Consider the following 25,152-nt stretch of genomic DNA (forward strand, 5'->3'; position numbering starts at 1 on the left):
TCATCATGTTCACCAGAAAAATGGGTAGGCAACTGATTGTAATGCAAAGTCCATCTCCAGTAAAGAATGTACTATTTAACATAGACTAGTGTTCAACAACCTTATTGTGTGAGTTGGACTCAGAAACACAGAGAATATGCAGAAGGAAGATATGGAAGTTTAAGGATCTTTGGTCAAACATGAGTTCAAAGAAATACTAGCTGATGCATATTGATGAAAAGGAGAAAATAATGACTTATAAACATAGTGAACAACAGGAGGTTTCTCTGAGCAACAGACTAGACCTGTAAATAGAGTATGGTTTCAGATACACAGAAGATTGACATTGTGATGGAATGATACAATAGATAGAACTGTAAAAGCTGAGAAACAATGATGGGAAAAATTGAAGGAAATTGTGCATCAAAGAACAATATCAGCTGACTAGAAGAGAAACTAAACATAAGATATACTTAACAAGGAGTGAAGTAAACAGTGAGAGGATTGCCAGTGATCTGGGATGTAATTTCAGAGCGGAGTGTTAGAGTGAATCAGGATGTTTTGCTGAAATGATTGAAATACCAGATAAAGTAACAATAACGATACTAAGAAGAAAGAAGGTTGTTGAAATGCAACCATAAAAGGAAGCTGTATAAAAAGAATTCTTGAAAGAAAGAAGGACCAAAGTAGACCCAGCAGAGAGACCAGCTATTGAAATTAACAGTTATACAATCAAAATAGTCATTACAAATATGGAGGCAGGAAAAGCAGTTAAACCACAAGGGCCTTGCGTCTTCTCATGAACAGCTTTATGCTTGAAGGAAGACTGAATAATCTTTATTTAAATGCAATAGATGGAAAAACAAAAAAAATCAATGTTTCCCATGAACTCCTTAACTGATGGTTGTTGGGTTATGTTTTGTCCCCTACTCAATTTTCTTGAAATTTATATTTTTTTTTACATAAGAATATGTTGAATAATTGTGGTTTTAAATGATATTTGCATATTTTGGAAACAATACTTACTACAATTAAGTTTTGTGCCTAAATTTAAAAGTATTACTTTTATCATAAGATCGAAAACCATTCTTCTTCAAAAATTTGAGTCTTAAACCTCTTGGGATTTCTGAATCAAAAGATAATTTGAAAAGGCAAACAAAAAATGAATTGCAAAAATACTACAATGGCAACGGTGCATAAATCTGAATACCAAAGGAAAAAGTCTTTTGAAATAATGAGGACAAGTAATCTAACAATAGGATAACATAAAAGTGAAGACAGGTGAGATCATCTTTAAGAAACTAAGGCTAGAAATCAAGCAGCAAGAAGTGAGAAGTGGCAAGTTAAAGAAAAATCAATTGAATATGACAAAAACATAGATTATGAATCTTATTAGTGAAATGTGTGTAACATCTTGTTAAGTGAAATGTCTCTAACATATGAGCAATGTGGAGTAAAAAAAAAAAAATAATAAAGAGATGCTTCAGGCATATAATGTTTAAATGAAGTGATAAAATTACAACCTACATTAATACTTCCAAAACCACTTAATTGTTTAAAGGAAGTACAAGAGAAACAAATCATTTCTAAGGAAAGGAAATACAATTCTCACTTCCAAATCACTTCTTTTGCAGCTAGTGAGGTTGCTATAGAAAGATGAATGCCTACTTTCAAAATACAGAAGCAAATTTAAAATTATACAGGTTCATTTCTTCCATTTACATTTGCTGATCACAAGTCTCTACAGATATACTTCATGGGTGACAAACAAGACAAACAGTGCAATGTCGTAACAACATTACAGATTTTCCAATTATTTTTGATATTCAAGAAATATTACATTAGCATGGTGATTATGTAAAGATTGTATTTGAAAATATGAATAGAAATGAAAGTTATCTCTGTATAGATAAAGTATCCTCAAGAGAACACAAACATCTTTTCCATGCTTCTATTTGCAAAGAGGTAGTCATTATTGGGCAGGAACTTCATAGAAGAGACATAAATCTGTATATAAACATAACCAACTTCTCATCAGTCTCAGAAATACATCATCCATTTAACTTATTGCAATATCTTCTCATATACATTTTTCGAGAAGTATGTAATGAAAGGTGTCAGCAAATGATCTTTGTGCTAATATGTTGCTGATCAGATCAAACTGAAACCTACTTCAGCACTTCTGCAAACCCTTCAATCAGTTATAGTGGATTTTTATGAAAAGTTGGAAAATAAATTCATCTAAAAGACACCTTGAACAATGATGAAAATCTAGCATATGTTGGTCAGCTTGCTATCATCTTTAATATGAGGGCTCAGATACATGCATGAGTACACTCAAAATTCTATTACCAATGTCAGAAACTTTGATCATCCTGATCTGTTCATTACCTTTACATGTAATCCAAAATGGAATGACTTCCTTCCAACATGATATTGTTAGAAATAACACCAGCATGATATTGTCAAAAACCTTTGCTGTTTCATAAGTTCTACAGGATAGCAAAAACATGGCTTATACTATTCCCACTGATTGTTTTATACAGAAGAAAAAATTCAAGGATCTTAAATTAATGGCATTCTCTCAGATGAAATACCCAATAAAGATTCAGACCTTACCTTCAGTGGAATTGTGAAGATGTATAAGGCTCATGGTTACTGTGGACAGCTAAACAATCTCCTTGCATGAAAAGTAAGAATACCTCCTTTTCTCATGTAACAACCATCACAGTATGCTTGCATCATTTCTTTCTAGCCTTTGCAAGTCTTCTACATTCAAAACCTATGTCTCACTACCATGCAGCATCACAGTTCAAACACTAGCATCATACAATCTCTCCTTCACTCTAAGAGAGAAGGCCTTTGTTGCGAGCAGAGGCAAAAGCTCCCTGGACTTTTACCAGCCAGTTCTTACCTACTATACTTGCAGAAGAATCACTTCTACAGCTATTTATGATACCTGTGTAACAGAAACTATCCACTGCTGCTAGTAAGCCAAGCATTTAGAGTCTATTTCCCCATGTATCTGTCCCATACAAAGCCTGCTTTCTCAATTAACCTATCAGTGGTGATTCCACAACATCTCTTGTGAACCCACAGCTTAGAATGGAGTCCCTACTTACTCCTTCTCAAGTAAGGTCATTTCCTTGATAGTACCAGGGTCCTATCTTATTTTCTGCCTACTAACATCTTAGTCTTAGCTAAGTTTACTTTGAGGCCTCTTAATTCTAAGTTGTTTCCTGGAATTTCTTCTTTAATTCTATTATAAATTCAGCTATAAGAGCTAGGTCAACAGCATACAATAATCCCAAGGACAGCCAATCCTGAACTCCTCTGTGATGACCTACAGGACTATGATGAACAAGAGGAAGAAAAAAACAGAACTTTTGATGGACATCTATCTTCACCCAAAATGCATCATGGAATTGATTACCAACTCTCACCTTACTGACAGCACCTTTGTACATAGCTTATACCAGGGGTCTATAAAATGGTCGATATCAACCCCTGGGGGTCAATGGGACTGTTCAAGGGGTCGATAAATGCACATCTACTTATTATTCATATATTTTCTTGTACATGCCTGGGGGTCGATGAGGGGTCAAGGATTACATAAAGGGGTCAATGGTCTAAAAAGTTTGGGGACCCCTGGCTTATACAAACCTCAAAAGCCATTCATCTACACTTAATTTTTTAGTAACCACCAGATAGCATAATGTGTCACACTGTCAAAGGCCCTCTGTAAGTCAACATATGCTAGATATAGTGAATTACTTTTAGTAAAGCACTTCTCTTGCAGTTGCTTCACCAGGAAGATAGTATCTGTGGTACCTTTTTCTGGGCATAAAGCCAAATTGCAGCTCATCAAGGCTAACTCTATTCTAGATCAATTGTGCTGTGACTCTTTCTGTGACTGTCATTGTCTGGTCCATCCATTTGATACATCTGTAATTTCCTCTCTCTCTCAAGTATCTCTTTTGCCCTTGTCGCAGTTTACAATAAATACTGCTATGCCAGTCATCAGCTATGACACTTTCCTATATTACCTGACTAAGTATTCAGACGGTTAGCATGTATCCTACCTCACCAGATATTTTGAGCATCTCAGCAACTACCCGTGATGGGCCAGTAGCTTACATTCATACATATATAAACACACACAGTGCAACATCATTGGGTTGAGCTTGCTTGGATTCGTGGACAAGAAAGGGGAAGATGACTGGCAGTACAAAAGGGAAAGATAAGGATGAAGGTAAAGTGCACTGAAGAACTCAAATGGTGAGGGTGGTGGTAGGGGAAACAGGATGTGGGTGAGTCTCATACAAATGGACAGATAAGTGTGATAGGAAAATAAGAGTGGACTGGACAGGGGTAATGAGGATGGTAGTAGGGCTCCACACACACACACACACACACACCAATGGCTAGTGTCAGGAAAGTGGAAGATAGGGAGATGAGAGGATTTCAAACTGCAGGGTGGGGTAGGAGGAAACAAATGTAGAACAATAGGGAGTTGAGTGATTAAGATAAGAGTGACAAGGAAGTGAGTGCGAAGAGGCTGAGAGTGTGTCAATGAGTACAAATAGGAATAATAGACTAGGCAGTAAAGACATCTACAAATCTATGCGCACACACATACACACTGATACACATGTATATAAGCACATGCACTCCTACACTACAAGGTGTACACACATGTTAATATATGTTGTCATTAGCAACCCAATTACTACTTACATCACAGTCAAATTTTATATTTGCTAAATAAAATCAATAGAGTTTATAAGACAAAGAAATATTGAATAGCAAACAATCATTTTTATAGCAAGTAGTAATTTTACTATCATTATTTTATCAGCAGTAAAATTACAAATTCATTGTGGAGCAAGATGGGCATATGCTCCCTTTACAGAAATTTATGCTTTGTTTAAGTAATGCACTCAAGAAATTTGGTGAAAGCAACGCTGTTGCCTGCAACATCAGCAAAGTTTTTGATGTAACTAACATGCAAATCAAAACTGCCCACCTATGGACTCCATTCATCACTCGTCTCATGGATCAGTGGTTTGCTGTGCATTGATGGAGCTCGGTCTGACCCACACTCTATCAATTCTATTGTGCCCCAGCATCTGGTTTTGTCCTGACACTTTTCCATCTATACTTAACCTATTAGCCATGACCACCAACAATACCTACCCCTATACAGATAATATGACCCTTCATTCTTCCCTAAGTTACAGTACCTAACCTAGACACCTCACACTGAATCTGCACTAACTCTGTGAACAGAGACCTTGAAAGTATCCTCCAATGAGGAAATACAAATCTTGCAGCTTTCAGTTGTAAAAACTACAATCACTACGTATATTACGAAAACATTATTAACATATTGAACACCATAACCTTTTAGCATTCAATCCAATGATATCCAGCCAAAATATTCTGCCTGTTTTATGTTAAAACTGACCAGATCCAACCTCTCACGCCTACCTTACAATGTCATTCTCAAAATATACAAACACATAATTGAAATCTTGAAGCTACAAAATTAATTCAAAACAATGTGAATAAATAAGCATTATATTTGACAAAGAAATCTGAATGCTAAAGAGTTAAACCCTCTTGATCACTTCAAATGCTAGTTCTCAATACCATTAAGGATCTCTCTTGGTGAACATATATGCTCAACATAGTAAATATTATAGCTCAAAGACTGGCCTTTCTCTTCAGAACCAGAAAACACACCAGCCAAGAACTTAAGCCTATACGAAACACAAGCTAACCCACAATAGAGAACTATTGTCACATCTGGAACTGTGCTACAACTACAAACAGACATCCAAAGAAAAGCCATTCAAGTAATTGGCAAAAAAGTGACTCACAAATATACTCTAATTTCTGGCCCACACACATATTGTCTCCTCTCTACTTTTTCAACTGCTACTACAGTGGTCTTTGCTCTTCAGGGATGACTGATCTTGAAACTCTCCCATTCAGGCACTTGAACTTACTTATCTCTCCTCCTTTTGTTGTCTACCACCAGCACCACCACCCCACCCCTACACACACACTAAACACTATGCCCAGTCTTTCTCAGAATGTCAGTCCTCACGAACTTCCTCCCTCCACATGTATTCCTTACAACATCCTAAGCAGCGAGATCAATCCCACCAATCACACAAGGTCTATGATGGCCACGTGCATAGCTCCTTTGACAAACAAAACCAACGAAAGGACGAAAACTACGGTCAATTGGATTTATAAATTTATCTTATATGTGACTAAAACGCTGAGGTAAGTCAAGGTTAAAGACGAGAAATGAAATTAGAAAAAGCTGGCTACAATATAATTGTAAGCATCATCACATCTGCTATGTTCAGTGATGTGTTTGGTTATTTTCTGTAATTGACATTCTTGTCAAATCTATAAACTTGGGAGCATCTACGTGGCGCTCTTCATGCTAGAAATAACAACCAAATCGCAAGAGCATTTGCATAGTTGCTCAAAACGCGCTAGAAATAGCAGCTAAATCTCCTTCAGCTCACACCTAACTGTTTTCGAAAAACAAGACCAAGCACAATAAACCGGATAATGTAATCTTAGATTCACTGTCAGAAAAGAAAAAGAATATTAATTAATCGTGGATGGAACGTCTCTGATCATAGATCTAGTCGATCAATGCAAGAATGGCTAAAGAACAAGACGGTATAACAGCTCAAGAGAATAGCGCCTGATAACGGGAGACACATAAGCAGTGGGGACATCTAGGTTGTGTTAACATAAATTAATTCTCACTATGGAAATGTCAAAGTTGACGTTTAAGAAATGTACAGCAACTTAAAGCAGAAGAAATACTACTAATGGTATTTAACTATTCTAATTTAAATGACATTACTTAAAAGAAGTGCCTGACTCAACCAAAGCAAGCGGATATAATCAGAGCGCCGTACGCATACTAAGGATGGGAGACATAAGAACGATCCACCCACGCCTATGTTAGGGGTCATTCGCAGATCTCATTTGACGTTAGGGGATATATAATCAGAATGTCTCGACCAAACCAAATAGAAGGACACGTCAGAAGATATTTCTCACATTTTAAGGACAGAGAATATTATATAGTTTTCCATCACTGCAAGAGCGAGGGACAAAAACAAACAACAAACTCGAGCATACAATAAGTGGATATCACCAGATGCCTCACCTGCACTAAGCTAAAGGCCAAAATAGTGGAAAGTATTTCAACCTAAGAGTCTCGTAGTTTAATCTAAGGAGAATATTAAGTTAAAGGAAACTGAATTCTGGTTCATAATGAGCGATTTAGATTAATCAACGACTAATGTACAGAATAAAGTTGATTTGGTCAGGGTGTGTGTATGTTGAACGGATAATTGTAAAGTTGAGTTGCTCAGGATATGTGTGAGTGGATGGAAAAGGCTGATATCAGGACTCGTATCGAAATATCGCCATATTATATATATATATATATATATATATATATACACACACACGCACACATACCGAGATTTACCAATTTGTATGTACGAGTGTATGTGTGGTAACTACAAACAGGATGAGATATGAGTAAGAGGCAAGCTAAAATATTTTTTAAAAACTAAAGCTCCCTCAAATTACACGCTAACATCTTATAAAATGAAAAACAATGAAAATTATAATTCTAGACACATAATGTCTGGAAAAAATTGTCATAGCTGGAACGCGTTTTAGATTAAATGTCTACTCAGAGAAAAGCTGACCTGAGGTTAAACAAACGATTAGGTGTGTGCGTCAGTTCGATAAACAAAAAGGAATCTTAAAAATTGATAAGGCTTTCTGGAAGATTATTGGATGTACACAAACATGAGAAAAGTATTTAATACATGTATTAAAGTTTATTCTTTCGAAGCTTCAGTTACGTCGCTTCTTATGCGATCCTTCAAGCGCCAGAAGGATCACATGTAGTAAAAAAAAAACCTCCGAGTAGCGACAGAAAGAATGAATCATCAGCTTTCATCAAATGTGTGCGTGTGAAAGTATGTATGTATGCGTGTGTGTATAAGTACGTGTATGTATGTGCACGCGTATGTAGATAGACAGACACACAAACAGACAGATAGATAGATGAAATAAATATAAATAACGATGGGTGGATGGATAGGACTTCTATGTTATCCATAAAACGCATTAACGCAGATGTTGAGTAAAAACCAACAGACACTGTGCATTTAAATTGTAATAGCGTGTTCATATCTTAATGTAATCCTTGTAAAAGAGAAGTCGTATCAATGTAAAATGATACTGTGTTCACTGAGTCAACATGATGTGTGTAGTGGGAGTAGCTAGCTGCCGTGGGCCTTACACTGACCACTATAACCATTTTCATCACTTTTGTACGGCACATAAATATCACTTACCTTGATAAATGCTTCAGGATCTGGTTCTTTAGTAACGATGTCATCCTGAAGTCGTTCCCGATTAAAAAAAAAAAATAAAATAAGAAACCTAACGTTTTAACATCGTCCCATTGTAAATATGTATTAGCGCCATTGTGTGCCGCTTAAGCCAAGCACAAATTTCTGTAAAGGGAGAGTATGACAACCTTGCACCACAATGTGAATTTTTTCTTTGTTTGTTATTTTACTGCTGATAAAATAATGATTGTGAAATTATTTCTCACTATAAAAATAATTACTCATCAGTTATTCGATATTTCTTTGCGATATAAACAGAAATTTTATTTCTATTAATCTTATTCAGCAAACATAAAATTTGATTGCGATGTAAGTGGTAATCGAGTTGCTAATGACAACATAAAGATGTTTTGAAATGACGATTTCTTTCTCATGCGAAAAATTACATCTGTTACAGTCATGAAACTTACTCATCTATGCAAGACAAAAATATTTACATATTTTCTACTTATTGATGTGTACAGTTTCGACTATTATTAAATAGATATGATTTCATTGTTCTTATTTGTCAATGAAACGATTAAATCTTCCAACTTGCTTCGTTAAACCCCTTGGCCCCTTTTATCTGTGAGAAGTTAACGAGGATTAAACGTATTTAGGGAAATACTTGCAGGTAAGAAGTGAACTTCGGAAGAATAATGAAATTTTACTGTTTTGTTGTGATGTAGGTCGTAAATCAATATCATATTTACTTGTTTTTTATTCGATCTCACGACTATGAAGGATTTTTCAATACCTTCATTCTCCCGGTCATAAATGTTACTGTTAATGTAAAGGGAATAGATGTTCGTTATTCCGTGGCGTAGCGTGGGTTTCGGCTGCCCTGTGCGATTGCCAAATTAAACGTATCATACATTTGACTACAGCAAACACAGGTTTATAAAGTGGTCGCTCCGTGTCATTATTTCCATAATTTTAATATTTCCTTTCTGGTGAAACTTATAGGTTATATCCACTTGTGACTGTAAATCTGGGCCAGCTTCTAATTTTTCATTCTCAAATTCTCATTTCTTAGGGCCACAGAACTTATCTAGCCTCAAGTTCCTTCAGTGTCCTCCAGCCCCAGAGGATAGCTATCGTCTTACTCATTCCTTAGTAAACATTCTCATCACATTTCTTTGCTGTCTCTTTTATATTAGAGAAGCCAAATATATATATATATATATTTGTCTAATATGAGTTTCATATTCTTTGTCCCAAATGGAAATTAAAAATTTACCAGGAACGTGACAATTCATGATTCCTCAGAACACACATAATCTGCCAATCTTTACTAGATAGCCTACATGTTACTACTACATTCAGTAAAAGTCACTAAAAGTAGGGAGACAAACATGTTAGCTGAGTCAACTAAAAGGGATTCCAATCACAACTGCAGGAATTCCGGAGATGTAGACTTAGTTTCACTTTAGCTGGAAATAAACCAGTCCTAGTATTAAATTTACAATCACAGTTACATTATGTGTTAGCTTAGCTATGTTTATACATGTACAGATTTAACAGATCTACTCCTAATTTATGATTATAGCAAGTATCAAAATGTTGCAAGTAAATCAAAGTAAGTGTGACAGATGTGAAAATTTCAAGATAGGTCCAGGAAGTACATACGACATCGATTATGCAATATATGATGTGCATTAGTGTATGATTATGTGCACGCACACACACGCACATGCATTTATATATTGGATACGTAATGATAAAATTTTACAAAGGGTGAAAAAAAAGAATGCTGAGTACATTTAAATAATTTATGTGTATTTACAATCAATATTATACTGTCATAACTCTGAGGTTTTTGTGAAGTAACTTTTTACTTCGTATTTTTTTAAAGCCAGGTATTTGTTCTAACGGTCTGTTTTGCCGAACCACTAAGTTACAGGGACGTAAAAGCATTAACGACGATTGACAAGTAATCGGCGGGGTGGGGTGGGGTCAAGGACACGCAAATACACACACACATACTCGCATTTCTACTATATAAATGCGAGTGTATGTGGTAATGTAAGTGTGTTTAGTCGAATGGTGCATCCTCGAGAAAAACGAATTTGATTTTTAAAATCTGTGTCCTAATGACAATGTCGTCCTTTACTCTTTTACTTGTTTCAGTCATTTGACTGTGGCCATGCTAGAGCACCGCTTTTAGTCGAGCAGATCGACCCCAGGACTTATTCTTTGTAAGCCTAGTACTTATTCTATCGGTCACTTGGATCTTTTTTAAAACGGCGGCCACATTTTTTCATTAACGAAACACTTTGAAACTTAGAACACTGGTAGAATGTGTCATATAAAACATCTTTTTCTCTTAGTCTTCTTTAAAAAAAAAGAAATCCATAAGTTATTCCATGTTAAAGTTGTCGTATTTCTGTAATTTCAACCAATCACTGACGTCCATTCAGCCGATATACATTATGTGCCGACTACATAAACAAACGATTCTGAAACAATTAACCCTAACCCTAACCCTAGGGTTAGGGTTAGGGTTAGGGTTAAAGCAAATTTAAAATGAAAAAAGCAAATAAAATGAAGGTATGGAGGTTAAATACGCTTTACACCGCTTAATCAGCCAAAGGAGTAAATGTAAACAACTGAATACTTGTCAGTGATTGGTTGAAATTATCGAAATAAGACAATTTTTTACATGAAATAAATTTGAATACAAAAATATTTTTCTGTTCTATAACACAAAATAGATAAGTATACGAAGTTTGAAAGTCTTTCCGTACCAAAAACACTACGTAAAACATTAATGAAAAATGTGGCCCCCGTTTTAAAATAGATCCGGTCACTTTTGCCGAACCGTTAAGTTACGGGGACATAAACACACCAGCTTCGGTTGTCAAGCGATGTTGGGTGGAGGACAAACACAGACACACAAGCATACACACACACACACACACACATATATATATATATATATATGCCACGCAGTGGGAATGAACCCAGAACCATGTGGTTGGTAAGCAAGCTACTTACTACACAGCCACTCCTGCGCCTTAAATAATAATGATATAATGTTCTACGAGAAATAACTCAACTTTTAGATCGACAAATCTCCCACTCTCTACCTCACACCATCACTCTATCTCTCTCTATATATATTTATAATATCCTTGAATACTTACTCTCTTTCTGTGTATTAACTCTGCGCTTTACTTTCATTTTGTTTAAAACTTCGTCTTCTAATGTTTACTTTCATTTATCACAGCTATTATGTACAAATTTTATTTTCTGATTGGATAAAAATGCTCAAACTTCTATGGGATCTTCGTGATTTGACAGGCAACATTTTTTTATGTAAAGTTTTTGGTACCGAAACACTTTCAAACTTCGAATACTTGTATATTTTATGGTATAGAACAGATAAAAAATTTTGTATTCGAAGTTATTTCATGTAAAAAAATTGTCGTATTTCGGTAATTTCAACCAATCACTGACGTCTATTGAGGTGAAAACAATTACGCCGTGGAATATAAACAACGGTGTTACGGGATTTTTTCCCTTGAATAAAATTAGTGCCATTGTTTGTCAACAAAAACTATCCGTGTCACTGTTATTTATGACATCGTTCGTGCGTTTGTACTGGTTTTAGCTTTAGGGTTTTAGAGTTAGGGTTCGGGTTTTAAAGTTAGGGTTAGTTTTAGGATTACGGTTAGGGTTATGATTATTTTTGCCATAACCTTAACTCTAGCCCTATAACTCATAACCATAACCCTAACCCTAACCCCAACCCTAACCCTAACCCTAAAACCCGAACCCTAATCCTAAAACCCTAAACCCTTACTAGGGAATAATGATATAATTAAACAGGGAATAACACACTTGACAGCACTAACTGTATTCAGCTGAATAGACATCAGTGATTGGTTGAAATTACAGAAATACGACAACTTTAACATGAAATAATTTGCGATGTACAATTTTTTGTTAAGAAGGTTAAGAGAAGGAGTTGTTTTATATGACACATTCTACCAGTGTCCAAAGTTCGAAAGTGTTTCGTTAAGAAAACAAATGTTGCCCGTCAAATCACAAAGATCCCTTCTATGACATTTTTCTAAAATTTTGTTCTGGAATAAATTAATTACAAACATATTCATCTGAAAAAGTACGTCAATTTGAACATTTTCACTTTTAAAATTTCAAAATCTGTGACAGCAATAGAAAAGATCTCTCTCTCTCTCTCTCTCTCTCTCTCTCTCTCTCTCTCTCTCTCTCTCTCTCTGAATATTTTTCAGTTGTTTCAAGTGTGCCACATGTAAACCATCACTTTAGCAATAACAATCAACAGATCCTGTGAATTCCTTCATATTTGAAATTATAGTTGAAATAGATTTCTTTTAGTTTTCATCAGGAAGCAAGGATTGACTTGTTTTGACCTAATTTATATACATTCAACACAGCAGAAGCATTTGACAGGAAAATATTGCTCAGAACAAATATTTCATTGGAAATTATTTTTCCTATCCTAAAACTTGCTCCAGTTCTCAGTAAATATAACATTTAACAATTTAAAGTATGAAAGACGAAAATTTTGGTACTTTGAAAATAACAGCAACAAGGAGAATTTTTGAAACATTTAATGTTCTTCATGGAAACAGTAATTTGACAAACAATATATTTTACTACTTTATAGGCATTTTGCATGCTGATTTTTTCTTTTCATATTTAGACAGTTGAATAAGCTGCCCCCATTATTATTTATTAATCACTGAAGGAGTCAGGATTTTTTTTTTAATGTAGTCAAAGAAAGATGGGTAGCACTCATATTCTGATAATTGCAGGTCCTCCTGGACTGGTGAAATCAATGCAGTTGATATCCAGTTTTGGTGGGTTGCTATCTATAGAAAAATATTGGTAAAGAAAATTTTCCAGAGGAACATAGTTCTGGTAAAGGAATAGTGGAGCTTTAGATGGTGATGTGCAGTAAAGGTAATGAGTACATTGAGTGGGCTTTCTAATTCAAAGGATTTGAAGCTGTGATAGACACACAAAGGAGAAACAATATGCTCATAGATTATTCCTTTCTACTCTAGGCACAAGGCCCGAAATTTGGTGGGAGGGATCCAGTTGATTAGATCGTCCCTAGTACACAACTGGTACTTAACTTATTACCCCTGAAAGGATGAAAGGTAAAGTCAACCTCGGCAGAATTTGAACTCAGAATAGACAGACAAAATACCACTAAGCATTTCGCCCAGCATGCTAACATTTCTGCCAGCTCACCGCCTTATGCTCATAGATTATTGTTAATAAGGGGGTTATTGTCAATCATTTGCAATTCAGTCAAGAATGCTTAACTACTGTGAGTATTGTGTGAGATAGGTGGAAGGCACTTGAGTTTTGAAGTGGGCCAGTAACTGAATAAAAAACGAGAAATATTTTCTGGTCCTGAAAATACAGCCATCTTTGGCGTATAACTTTGGTTGTATAAGAGACTATCAGATCTAGCTCATGTAATAACTTAGAGGGTTTTACAAGTGCATTGTTCATGAGTTTTTTTTTTCTTTGTTGATATGTGTAGTGGTAGTGCCTTAATATTGTTGAAAAAAAGATTAGGTTGACAGTAGTGGAAATTGTTAATGTAAATATATTATGATTTATCTTGAGACTTATAAACAGTAATCAAACATTTTAATCATCACTTCTATTAATGTCTCCAATTAAAAACAAACATTCATTATTCAGTTTGGTGTTACCTGATCATAAAACTGATGTTAGCTAGATTAATGAAGATAAGTTATGGACTGCTTACTGAACTTGAGAAGCAAGTTTGCTGTTTGCTTCAAGTTTTTAGGATACAGTTCTGGTGCTGATATATGTGATGACACCATAAGAGATCATCATAGATTTTGAGGCTTGATACATGCAGTGCCTTCAAGGGCTTTAATCATGTGCTATTCATGCATTGGAGAGGGTTTAGTGAAAGGCTATTGAGCAACTGCATAGAACAGTGTAGAGCAAGAGAACAATATTGGCAAGTCAAACATCAACTCAATTTTCATTCTTGTTTAACTCAAGCTCATTTCATGCTGGAAAAGCCCTATGCATAATAATAACCTCTTTTATTCATCACCGTCATTACAGGCGCTTTCTATGTATTACTGGTACAGTTGCTTTGTACATGGCACTAAGCACGTGTAACATTCTTTCCTCTCAAATACTGTCTTTGTACCTCATTATAGCTGATTGAAATGTTTAAACACCTGTGTAAAAACTTGCTATTAATCAGATTATAGCATACTGTTATATTGATAAACCTACAACATCTATTCTATAGATATATGCATACCCAACAAACTTAGCAAAAACTTTTAACAGAGGTATGAAAAAAATCGTTTTTGTGGCCCAAATCTGGACATTCCAATTTGTTTTACAATGTGATGTTAGAACATGCTGTGGAGTATGTTAGAATAATCCAGTAATTATAGGACTATTCAAGAATTATATTAGCATCATTTCAGCTTTAAATTTCAATGATGTATTTTATCTGGAGACTTCAACTAGGCCTTATGTCACTTTAGTATATAATGAGGTTTATTAGCTTTATGCCCATAAATCAACAGGAAACATGTTTCTGTCGGTAACAAATTGTTTTTCCATGTTTTACAAAGATAACAGAATGTATGTGATACCTTCATGTTCATGTATGCCTATTTTAGCAGAGACTGACATAGTGAATTTAGAACAGGCAAAATTCTTGCTTGGAACAGGCCTCAAGATTTTAGTGATTACTTAATTATATTCATTCATTTTAAAAACCTGTGCAGCATAATAGTTAATTTTTTTCTTCCCTGAAACTGCACAAAAACATACCCCCACCATTCCTGATTTTTTTTTTTTTTTTTGGTGGGGGGGTCTCTGCATTCCTAATGGTTTTCAGTTTGCTTGCCATCAAATATCCAGAGAAACATCATCCTCTTCACTACTCTCCTCACTATCAGTCTCCAATGTGGAAACAACTAAGACCAGAAATGAAATTAACAAAGTTTTAGCATACCAAAAATTTGGGGGCTTTAATGTTGGTTAACTGCTTTAAGATAGTGAGCCCAAAGTTGTTCAAATTAGAGATGCCCCAAGGATCTCCTTGAAGATTTAATTAAATAACAAAACTGGAAAATTATCTAGAATAAAACCAAAGAGGTGGTCACATCTTCAAACAAAAACCAAACACTACTCTAAGCATAGAGGTGATCTCTTGAAAGTAAACCTCTTTGCCTGAAGAAGTCTAAAAAGATTTATGTTTTATGATTGTTAATGTTATTACAGGTTTAACTGTGCTTAAACACCATTGAGCAATAGGTTGAACATTTTTATTTCTTGTGGAAATTTCCATAATGTCTGAAAGTAAAGCAGAAAAATGTGCAAAGAAAAACTTTGGCATGCCAGTCGACCATTGTAATGTCAAAAAGGAAAAGAAAAACAGCTTTATTTTGAACCACTACCTTTCCATAAACTAACACCTTCTCAAAGCAATCCAGTTCACCAGAATATTCACATATAACCCACAAAGTGGTGATCCTTTTTTTAATAAAATCACTGGATTTAAAAAAGTAAGAGATTTATTTGATTCATTCAATGTCTGCATGAGATCTTAGATACATTTAAAAGTAATATCATGATCTCAGATATAGAATTGATACATTGGCATACAGATAACAACTGATTACAAAAATATGGAAAAGATTTACTCACTCTTAATAATTTCAATCTGAAAATAACAATTACCATGAACTCAAATGTAAATTTTGTAGGTGTTATTGTCAACCACTGACAAATAAGAGCCATATAGCAAACCTAACAAATATGGATTCCAGTCACCAGCCTATAGTTTTCAAAAGTCTAGTTAACATCAATAGAAGCATCTCTAAACTGTCATCTGATAAAGATATCTTTGACAACTATTTTGTATTATAATAAAACAGAAGAAGCTAGCAGATATAAAGATAAGATTAAATATCTTATTATTAGGTTGGCAACTAAGTTCCCGCCGTTTTTTAAATTAAAATTTTTTTAAAAGTTTAATAAAAAAAATATCAACTAATTAATCAATAATGTATTCACTCTTGTTGTTTACAACTTCTTCCAAATGTTCAACAAGATTTTCTATACCTCGTTGGTAGAAATCACCTGATTTCAACTCAAAAAATTGATCCAACTAAGCTCTCAATACTGCATCAGTATTGAACGAAACACTGCACACAGCATTTGAAAGAGATCGAAAGAGGTGGAAATCCGTTGGTGCCAAATCAGGAGAGTACAGCAGGTGTGGCAGCACTTCCCATCCATGCGTTTGAATGGCTTCCTCGGCCATATTGGTGATGTGAGGGCAAGTGTTGTCGTGCAGCAGAAGAACTCCATGCTGATGATTAGGTCTTTTCTCTTGAATAGCTGTGTTGAGTTGTTCCATCTGTTGAACATAGAGTTCTGCATTGACCGTTTGGTTCTGTTCAAGCAATTCGTAATGGATAATCCCTTCCCAGTCCCACCTCATGCACATAGTGACATGCAGTGCTGGAGGAGACCTCACCTGTACAAGCACAACAAAATGCATGTTAAAATGGAGACTGGTAGGTATAATATATCTACACTTTGGTCTCTCAACCAACTTGTCCCTGTTAAGTCTACAACTGTTGTCTGCCCTTCCTCCCAATATTCTTTTCTACTCTAGGCACAAGGCCCGAAATTTTTGGAGAGGGGGCCAGTCGAGTAGATTGACCCCAGTATGCAACTAGTACTTAATTTATCGACTCCAAAAGGATGAAAGGCAAAGTCGACCACTGCAGGATTTGAACTCAGAACATAGCTACGGGCGAAATACTGTTAAGCATTTTGCCTGGCATACTAACATTTCTGCCAGCTCACCACCTCCTTCCTCCCAATATTCTCTTATCTCTATCACCTTTTTTATTCACAGTATTATGTTGTCCATGTTACTAAGGATACCAGTATATCCTTCCTATTCACATGCTTGTGTAACCAGATATGTCATTATCTAGCTTTCTCATCTGTCTGATAACCTTGTTTTTATTCAGTGTGCCACATGACCTGTATAATAAGCACTAGCACTGGAACTAACTGTATTCAGTCTGCTTCCTACCAACATCTTTATCACTTATGTTCAACCCTCAGAGGCCTGTGCATTAGGTTTTGCATCAGACCTGTTTGACCGAACACACTCTACCATCACCTTTTCCAGGATGTAGTCACCTTTCCCTCTACCCAAGCTACTTGTTATTGACATCCATTATTCTTTCTTACCAGTGTCCATTTCAGTTACTATTCATTACTCTCACCTTGTTACCCCTTCACCCTAACTATTTTGTTTCCACTATCATACTCTTGTTCCTTTCAGCCACCCATTCCAGTTCTTTTGTGATCAGTCTCTCTGCTACTCACCTTGTAGATCCCATTGCCCTGCACAAATGGATAGACTATAAAGTGTTGGGTATTTAGTCTTGTTGGTTACGAGGTAACCAAATAAGTACTGATGCCACAATTATAACAAAAATAAATTAAAAAAACTTTATCCCTATCTTCAGTAATGTATGTGCAAAATACACAAAAGCAAGAAAGTAGTGAATGTTTATGCAGATGACGAAAATCTGTTTTTTTCTTTTTACAGTATGTGAGCGTCTCAGAAGATATGACATATCCATTATGTTGAAAATAAACTATTTTAGCCAATTGGTATTCAGAAATTTGTCAATAAATATCAGTGGGAGTGTTGCAGGAATTCATTAATTCCATTTTTTTGCTCAAAATTATAAAATGTTGTAGCAAGATGTTATAATTCTCCAAGTGGCAAAGATCATATCTTCCAGAGCTATTAATAGAAGAAAATGTGTGTTCTATAAAAGACCTGTCAATTCTATAATTGCTAATGTTGTCCTCCTTTAAACTCAAAATATATTTGAATGGTGAGGTGGTGAAATGTGTGAATGTGTGTTATATGTTGTAGAAACCATTTTTAAATGAGATTTTCAGGAATGTTATATAACTCACACACTGTGTTATAAGCATTTTATACTAGTAGCAGCACTAGAAAAGCTGTGATGTTCTAAGACAGACTTAAGGGTCCACTCAACTCTACATTATCTCAGCACATTCACTAACCACTTTACAGAGTACTGGGTGCGGTTTATCATGGAACCAGCATTATATATATATATATCATCATCATCATCGTTTAACGTCCGCTTTCCATGCTAGCATGGGTTGGACGATTTGACTGAGGACTGGTGAAACCGGATGGCAACACCAGGCTCCAGTCTAATTTGGCAGAGTTTCTACAGCTGGATGCCCTTCCTAACGCCAACCACTCAGAGAGTGTAGTGGGTGCTTTTACGTGTCACCCGCACGAAAACGGCCACGCTCGAAATGGTGTCTTTTATGTGCCACCCGCACAAGCCAGTCCAGGGGCACTGGCAACGATCTCGCTCGAAAATCCTACGGGAGCCAGTCAGGCGGTACTGGCAACGGCCATGCTCAAAATGGTGCATCTCATGTGCCACCCGCACAAGAACCAGTCCAGGGGCACTGGCAACGATCTTACTTGGCTTGCCGGGTCTTCTCACGCACAGCACATTTCCAAAGGTCTCGGTCAGTAGTCATCACCTCGGTGAGGCCCAATGTACGAAGGTCTTGCCTCACCACCTCAGCACAGGTCTTCCTGGGCCTACCTCTTCCACGGGTTCCCTCAACTGTTAGGGTGTGGCACTTTTTCATGCAGCTATCCTCATCCATTCTCACCACATGTCCATACCAGCGCAATCGTCTCTCTTGCACACCACAACTGATGCTTCTAATGTTCAGCTTTTCTCTCAAGATACTTACACTCTGACGGGTATTCACATTGACATTACACATCCAACGGAGATATATATATATATATATATATATATATATATATATATATATATATACACACACACATACACAGACTTGACAAGTAAATTGTCATCCCATAAAACATTATTTTATGTTTATTTTAAATTAAAAAGGTTTATATTTTTTATTAATTGGCATTTTTATGTTTCGGGTTCTATATGTGACTGTTTAATCATGCCACATACAAAAGAAGCCTTGGAACTGTCGGAATTTCAAAGCAGTCATATTGTGGGTCAGTCTGAAGGTGTACTTAGCATAAAATAACATAAAACCTTGGAATCTCACTTTCTACAGTTAATAAAGTGATTGTGCAATTCACTAGAGAGGGAAAGAGTCTACATCCCCTCATCCAGGTTGACCAGGACCCTTCACTTTGTTAAGAGAAGTACGGAAGATAATCCTCATTGCAAGGCCTGACCTAGAACAAATTGATGTCAGTCCTAGAACAACTGTCAGGTATCTCCTCAAACTTGGCTACTGACAGAGCAAGAAGAAGGAAGCCACTTCTTTGACCAACCAATGTCAAGCAGAGAAAAGATTGGGCCAGTAAGATAGTGGAGAAGCCATTAACATTTTGGGACACTATCATATTCTCAGATGAATCCAGGTTTGCTGTATTTTCTGACAGTGGTTGAGTGTGGATCTGGAGACTGTGATCAAGAATTTGATGTGAAAAGATTGCAGCCAACAATAAAACACAGCGGCTATTCTGTGAAAGTGTGGGGAGCAATGGTCAATCAGTGCTGATGTTGCTTGAGAGAAACATAAACTCAAATAAATATGTGTCCATATTGCAGGAAGGACTCCTTCCAATCTTCTCCAGTGGTGAAATGATTAAAGACTCTTTATTTATGGACAATAGGGCTCCTTGCCACACAGTTAAAAAGACCCAAGATTGGTTGGAAGAGAATGGCATTAAAAAGCTTCCATGGCCAAGCCAATTAATTACTAGATATAAACCCTATTGAACACTTTTGAGGAATAATGGACAGGACACTTCATAAAAAGAACAAGAAAGCATCCTCAAAGCCAGACCTTTTGAGATTTCTGTATGAAACTCCTCGAGAGAATACTTGTCATCTGATCAGTAGCACGCCCAATAGAATTCTTGCATTGAAAAATGCAAAGGACAGGTCTACTGGTTATTAGATATTTACATTATAATAATTAATAGATAATTTGAAAGTATAATTTCAGATTTAAATGAATTTTAATGATTATAAGGGTGTTTATTTACTAGTCATAGAAGGTTGAAATAATACTACCTTATGATCTGAAGATATAGTGAAACCAATAGCTGATTGATATCAATGACTAATTCAGTATCTTAATAAAATTACTAGACACTGCATTTTTTGTTGAGTTCTCTATTGTTTAAAATCATATCTGCATATGCAAAGCCATAACTAGAATGTGTAACTGGTACTGACCCATATTTAAAATTAAATCAATACTCAAAAGTGTTTTGGCATAACATAAAATGTAAACTTGATTCGAGTTAGATTATCTTAGCTGAGGTTGATTTAAATAGCGTTGTTGAATCATACCTTTATTTCTCTCATGCTACTGCAGGGGACCTATAGCCAGACATTTACTCCTGGAGAGTTTTCATTAACCTTAAAGGAGCTCACATTTTTATAATCATATTTTGAAATATTTTTATGAATTGAGATATTTTAAAACTAGTTTAAAAATAACAATAGAACATTTACTAACAAGGTGTCTTAATACAGCAAATAAAGACAAATTTATAAAATTTGTGTTAAATGGGATTTCCAGTTTCACTGAACAACCTATTCAACCAGTTAAATAAGCTGATAGCAACACTTGAACTCTCAGTCAGTTCAACTTTTGTAATATATATTTATTATACAGTACATTATAAATATAAATCCAATAAATTTGCTTATAAATTTAAAATAGTTGATTATGATGACAATGCTTTGGAAATTAATTTGACTATTTGTTTTTAAAGGAAGTCAAAGATGATATAATTTCTGAAGTGGAGATATATTTCATGACAAGTAGCTCATTTGACACGTTTAAGGTTATTGCATCTTTCTGGAATCAACAAGGAACAATGAACTTTTTCCATTTTCCATAACCTATGAAAGAACTTAGCTTCTCAACAATTTACCAACAATTTCTAGTCCAAAACTAGAAACCAGATAGCTCTAAGCACAGATAAGAGGTTGGCTCTATCAAAAACTAAACCACACATCTAAAATCTAATATTAAGAAAACAACTAAATCTAAAGTAGCACTGAACAATAAGTGCTGAATTGTATGAGAATTATGTACTTATTTTATGTAATGCACAATGTTTCATTTTATGCCTGAGTAATTTGAATTTGTCAGACTTTAGACAGATAAAACTGAAAAAAAAAAGTGGGAATCAATGTTCTAGAAAGAAATATCAGCAGAAGAATCAAATTGATGGCCTAAGTTATGATAGTGATAAAAGGAATTATAGCACAACTAATTAAGAGGTAAGTTAAATTAGATCAGATGTAATTTGGGTTTATGACAGGACATGGTAGCACTGATAGCCACTTCCTAATAAACAACTACAGAAGTTCTTAGCTAAGAGTAAGCCATTGTACCTAGCATTTGTTAAACTGGAGAAGGCCTCTGACATATCCCATGCTATGTAGTCTGGTGGTTGCTAAGAAAATTATGTAGATAAAGGCATGTGAGAGCTGTGCAAGCCATGTACAAAAGTGACTTCACCAAAATGAGTTAGTAACAAGACTCATTAGGAAATATAGCATGCAGGTTCATCTCTATCAGGCCTAGGTTACCAGTTCCCTTATATTCCAGGTGTTGTTATAGAGGAGCTCAAGACAGGATGCACTGCAAGACCTCCTGTTTGGAACTTTTTCTTTAACTCTTTAACTGATTCATCCTTGAGAACTAGGTTGTCAGTGTTCAGGAATTCTTGCAGGGCATCCCATCTAAACAACATTTGGAAAATAAGGGAACCGATAACATAAAAGTAATCCTAATAAAGACATAAGCCTTTGCGGAAAATAATACAAAACCCAGTTTTTATCTGGGAGGTGACTATACACAATATGCAGACAAATTATGAATTCTAAATTATGTACCATGTATAGTTCTATATTTAAGAGATGAGGAATCATTTACAAGTGATGGATATTTGTCCTCATCTTGTTTGTTAACACATTTTAACTGATATACCCTCCAGCCGTCATCAGGTGTCTTGGGGAAATTTCGAACCTGGGTTCTCATTCCTAAGGTATTTTTCGAGGTTATTACTATTATTATTATTCAGGTCACTGCCTGGAATCGAACTCGGAATCTTAGGCATATGGCATAGTGGTTAAAAGCACGGGCTACTAAGCCCAAGATTCTGAGTTCGATTCCAGGTAGTGACCTGAATAATAATAATAATCATAACAACGAAAAATACCTTAAGAATGAGAACCCTGGTTCGAAATTTCCCCAAGACACCTGATGAAGGTTGGACGGTATATCAGCTGAAACGTGTTAACATCCGTCAATCGTAAATAAGAAACATATATATATAAAATTAACAATGAAATAAAAATCCAAGGTTGTGAAAGATTTCAGAACATTTATAAATAGGTCTTACAGCTGTTTCTGGGATATCTTTTCATCGGAGACGGTGTGAGAAAATGGTTAAGCAATAGTTATTCTAGATAAGATATGAAATAGAGAGTGAAGTGGAGGAATGAAAATAGACATGAGATATGCAGGGATATTGTATCTGTAGTTCCATTATTTAGGCAGAATGGTATATATATAAGATTCTTGTACCTTGGAACTTACTTCTTATATATATACCATTCTGCCTAAATAATGGAACTACAGATACAATATCCCTGCATATCTCATGTTTATTTTCATTCCTCCACTTTACTCTCTATTTCATATCTTCTCTAGAATAACTATTGTTTAACCATTTTCTCACACCGTCTCCGATGAAGGGATATATAAAATATCCCGGAAACAGCTGTAGGACCTATTTATAAATGTTCTGAAATCTTTCACAGCCATGGATTTTTATTTCATTCTGTTAATTTTTATATATATATGCATGCTAATATATGACCTACATTGGACTCCTTATTCGCATAATCACAGAACCTGGAGCTTAACTATAGTCTGTCCATAGCACTTATTCAGCATTACCTGACACCTTTGGGTCTTATTGACACCATTACCCCTCGTTCTCTCTCTCTATATATATATATATATTCTTTATTTGTGAATAAAGGCTACCATTTGTTTCATGTTAAGAAGAGTAGAAGAATATCCAAGTATCTTCACAATTTTTCGATCGCATGAAAGTTGTTTGCCTCCATTTTAGAAAACAATCTATCTATCCACCAATGTAGTGTTGAGCACTCATTCCAATATTCTACATTTATGTATATGTACAGATATATATAATGGGTTGTTAGATATTCATTTGTTTTTTTCCAATACAAAAAATATTTTTATATTTCCATCACAGTGTTTTATGGTTTTTTATAGCTCTATTCTTTCTCTACAATTTTTGTTTATTGCTTTTTAAATGTGAATAAATTTTACTTCTTTACAGAGATATGATGACAGATTGCCAAGAAGGTAAAAAAATGAGCATTTTTGACACCTGCTTCTCTTTGCTTTCAATCAAGGTTCCAAAGCTGCCAAAAACAGCTTGAGAAATTTGTGTTGTGTGTGAAAACACTATTACTGAAAGAACTGCATAGAAAATGTTTTCACATGACAAGGAAGAGAAATTTGACCTCACAGATGCTCTGCATTTCAGCCGACCTGTTTAGTTCATTGAATATCAATTGAACAAGCTCATCCATGAGGATCCACATCAATCCATAAATGAGATACTCTCATGATACTGTTAACCATCATCTTCACTTGATTGGTAAGGTCTATTGCACCCACTGTAGTCTCCTGATATAACATCTTCAGATTATAGCCTGTAGTGAAACCTCTCTCTCCGGTATTTAATTACAAATGATAACGTGGCGGCTAACATCTAGCTTTCGGCCGCTTGGACCCTTGTGTCCATCACCCTGATTAGTTCTTATTTGTGCGGCATTTGTCAACAGTTCTGTTTCACGCCAGGGTGCATACCGTCCAATCGTGGCCTTCTAATAAGGTCATGTGAGAGAGTGTTTTCTGCCGGTTTCCAGTGAGCCCTTTTTCATCTATAAATAAGCCTGCTTCAACCACGCCAGTTTGTCTCGGCTTTAGACCTCTCACAGGTCTTGTTGCAGACCACACACAGAACACAGCACCAGCCAGTTTCCAGCGACGACGTCAACATCACCAATCTACTGTCTATTACAGTTCCATCGCCAGCACCACCACCAGAGTACACACACCAACAACCGCGGTTTCATCTCAACACTGTTTGAGTGGATTGTTTCCACCACGAAGAACAGCCAGACCAACCAGCGAGAATCTTCTGTACCAAGTAACCAGTCCAGCATCGACGCTTAACTTCACACACATATTGTTGTATACACACTATTGTTCACACGAAGGCCTGCGTTATTTATATTGCCGCATGCACACACACACACAGTTCACTATGTTAATAAACCTACTCTTTATATATCTAACGGTTGTCTGTCACTCTCTCATTCCATTGCTAGCACTTGCTCGCATCTCATTGCGAGCCCATCTTATGTTATATTACTTGTTTTGTGGCGACCATACGACGTGTGTAAAAAGAGCTTCTCCTATTCGTTGCCATTCTCCTTGGTTCGCACGGTTGTTCGTTTACATGCTTTTTCCAGCTGCCCTCCAGCAGTCTTTTTCA

The 25,152-nt window shown here is 35.7% G+C and overlaps 1 protein-coding gene and 1 long non-coding RNA gene across 4 annotated transcripts in view; one reads left to right on the forward strand and one right to left on the reverse strand.

The window, feature by feature from the left end:
- Positions 1-9,986, reverse strand: part of LOC106876333 (bridge-like lipid transfer protein family member 3B) — a 79,501-nt gene extending 69,515 nt beyond the window's left edge. The window contains exon 1 of one of the 3 annotated variants that reach the window (XM_089349443.1): positions 9,143-9,986. Coding sequence is in view for 2 of the 3 variants with exons in the window: in XM_014924832.3 (XP_014780318.2) it covers positions 8,394-8,437 (44 nt within the window). In the remaining variant the exon portion in view is untranslated. Of the gene's footprint in view, positions 1-8,393; positions 9,112-9,142 lie in introns of those variants that run through there. The other 2 variants (XM_014924832.3, XM_014924833.3) reach the window with 2 other exon arrangements.
- Positions 8,923-24,952, forward strand: LOC106876334 (uncharacterized). The gene is made up of 2 exons (XR_001410232.3): positions 8,923-9,063; positions 23,926-24,952. It is a non-coding gene; the product is annotated as an uncharacterized LOC106876334 (long non-coding RNA).
- Positions 24,953-25,152: the final 200 nt, after the last annotated feature.

The sequence above is a fragment of the Octopus bimaculoides genome, chromosome 3, assembly GCF_046866305.1.
Source record: "Octopus bimaculoides isolate indiv1 chromosome 3, ASM4686630v1, whole genome shotgun sequence".
In the NCBI taxonomy this organism is placed as follows: Eukaryota; Metazoa; Mollusca; class Cephalopoda; order Octopoda; family Octopodidae; genus Octopus; species Octopus bimaculoides.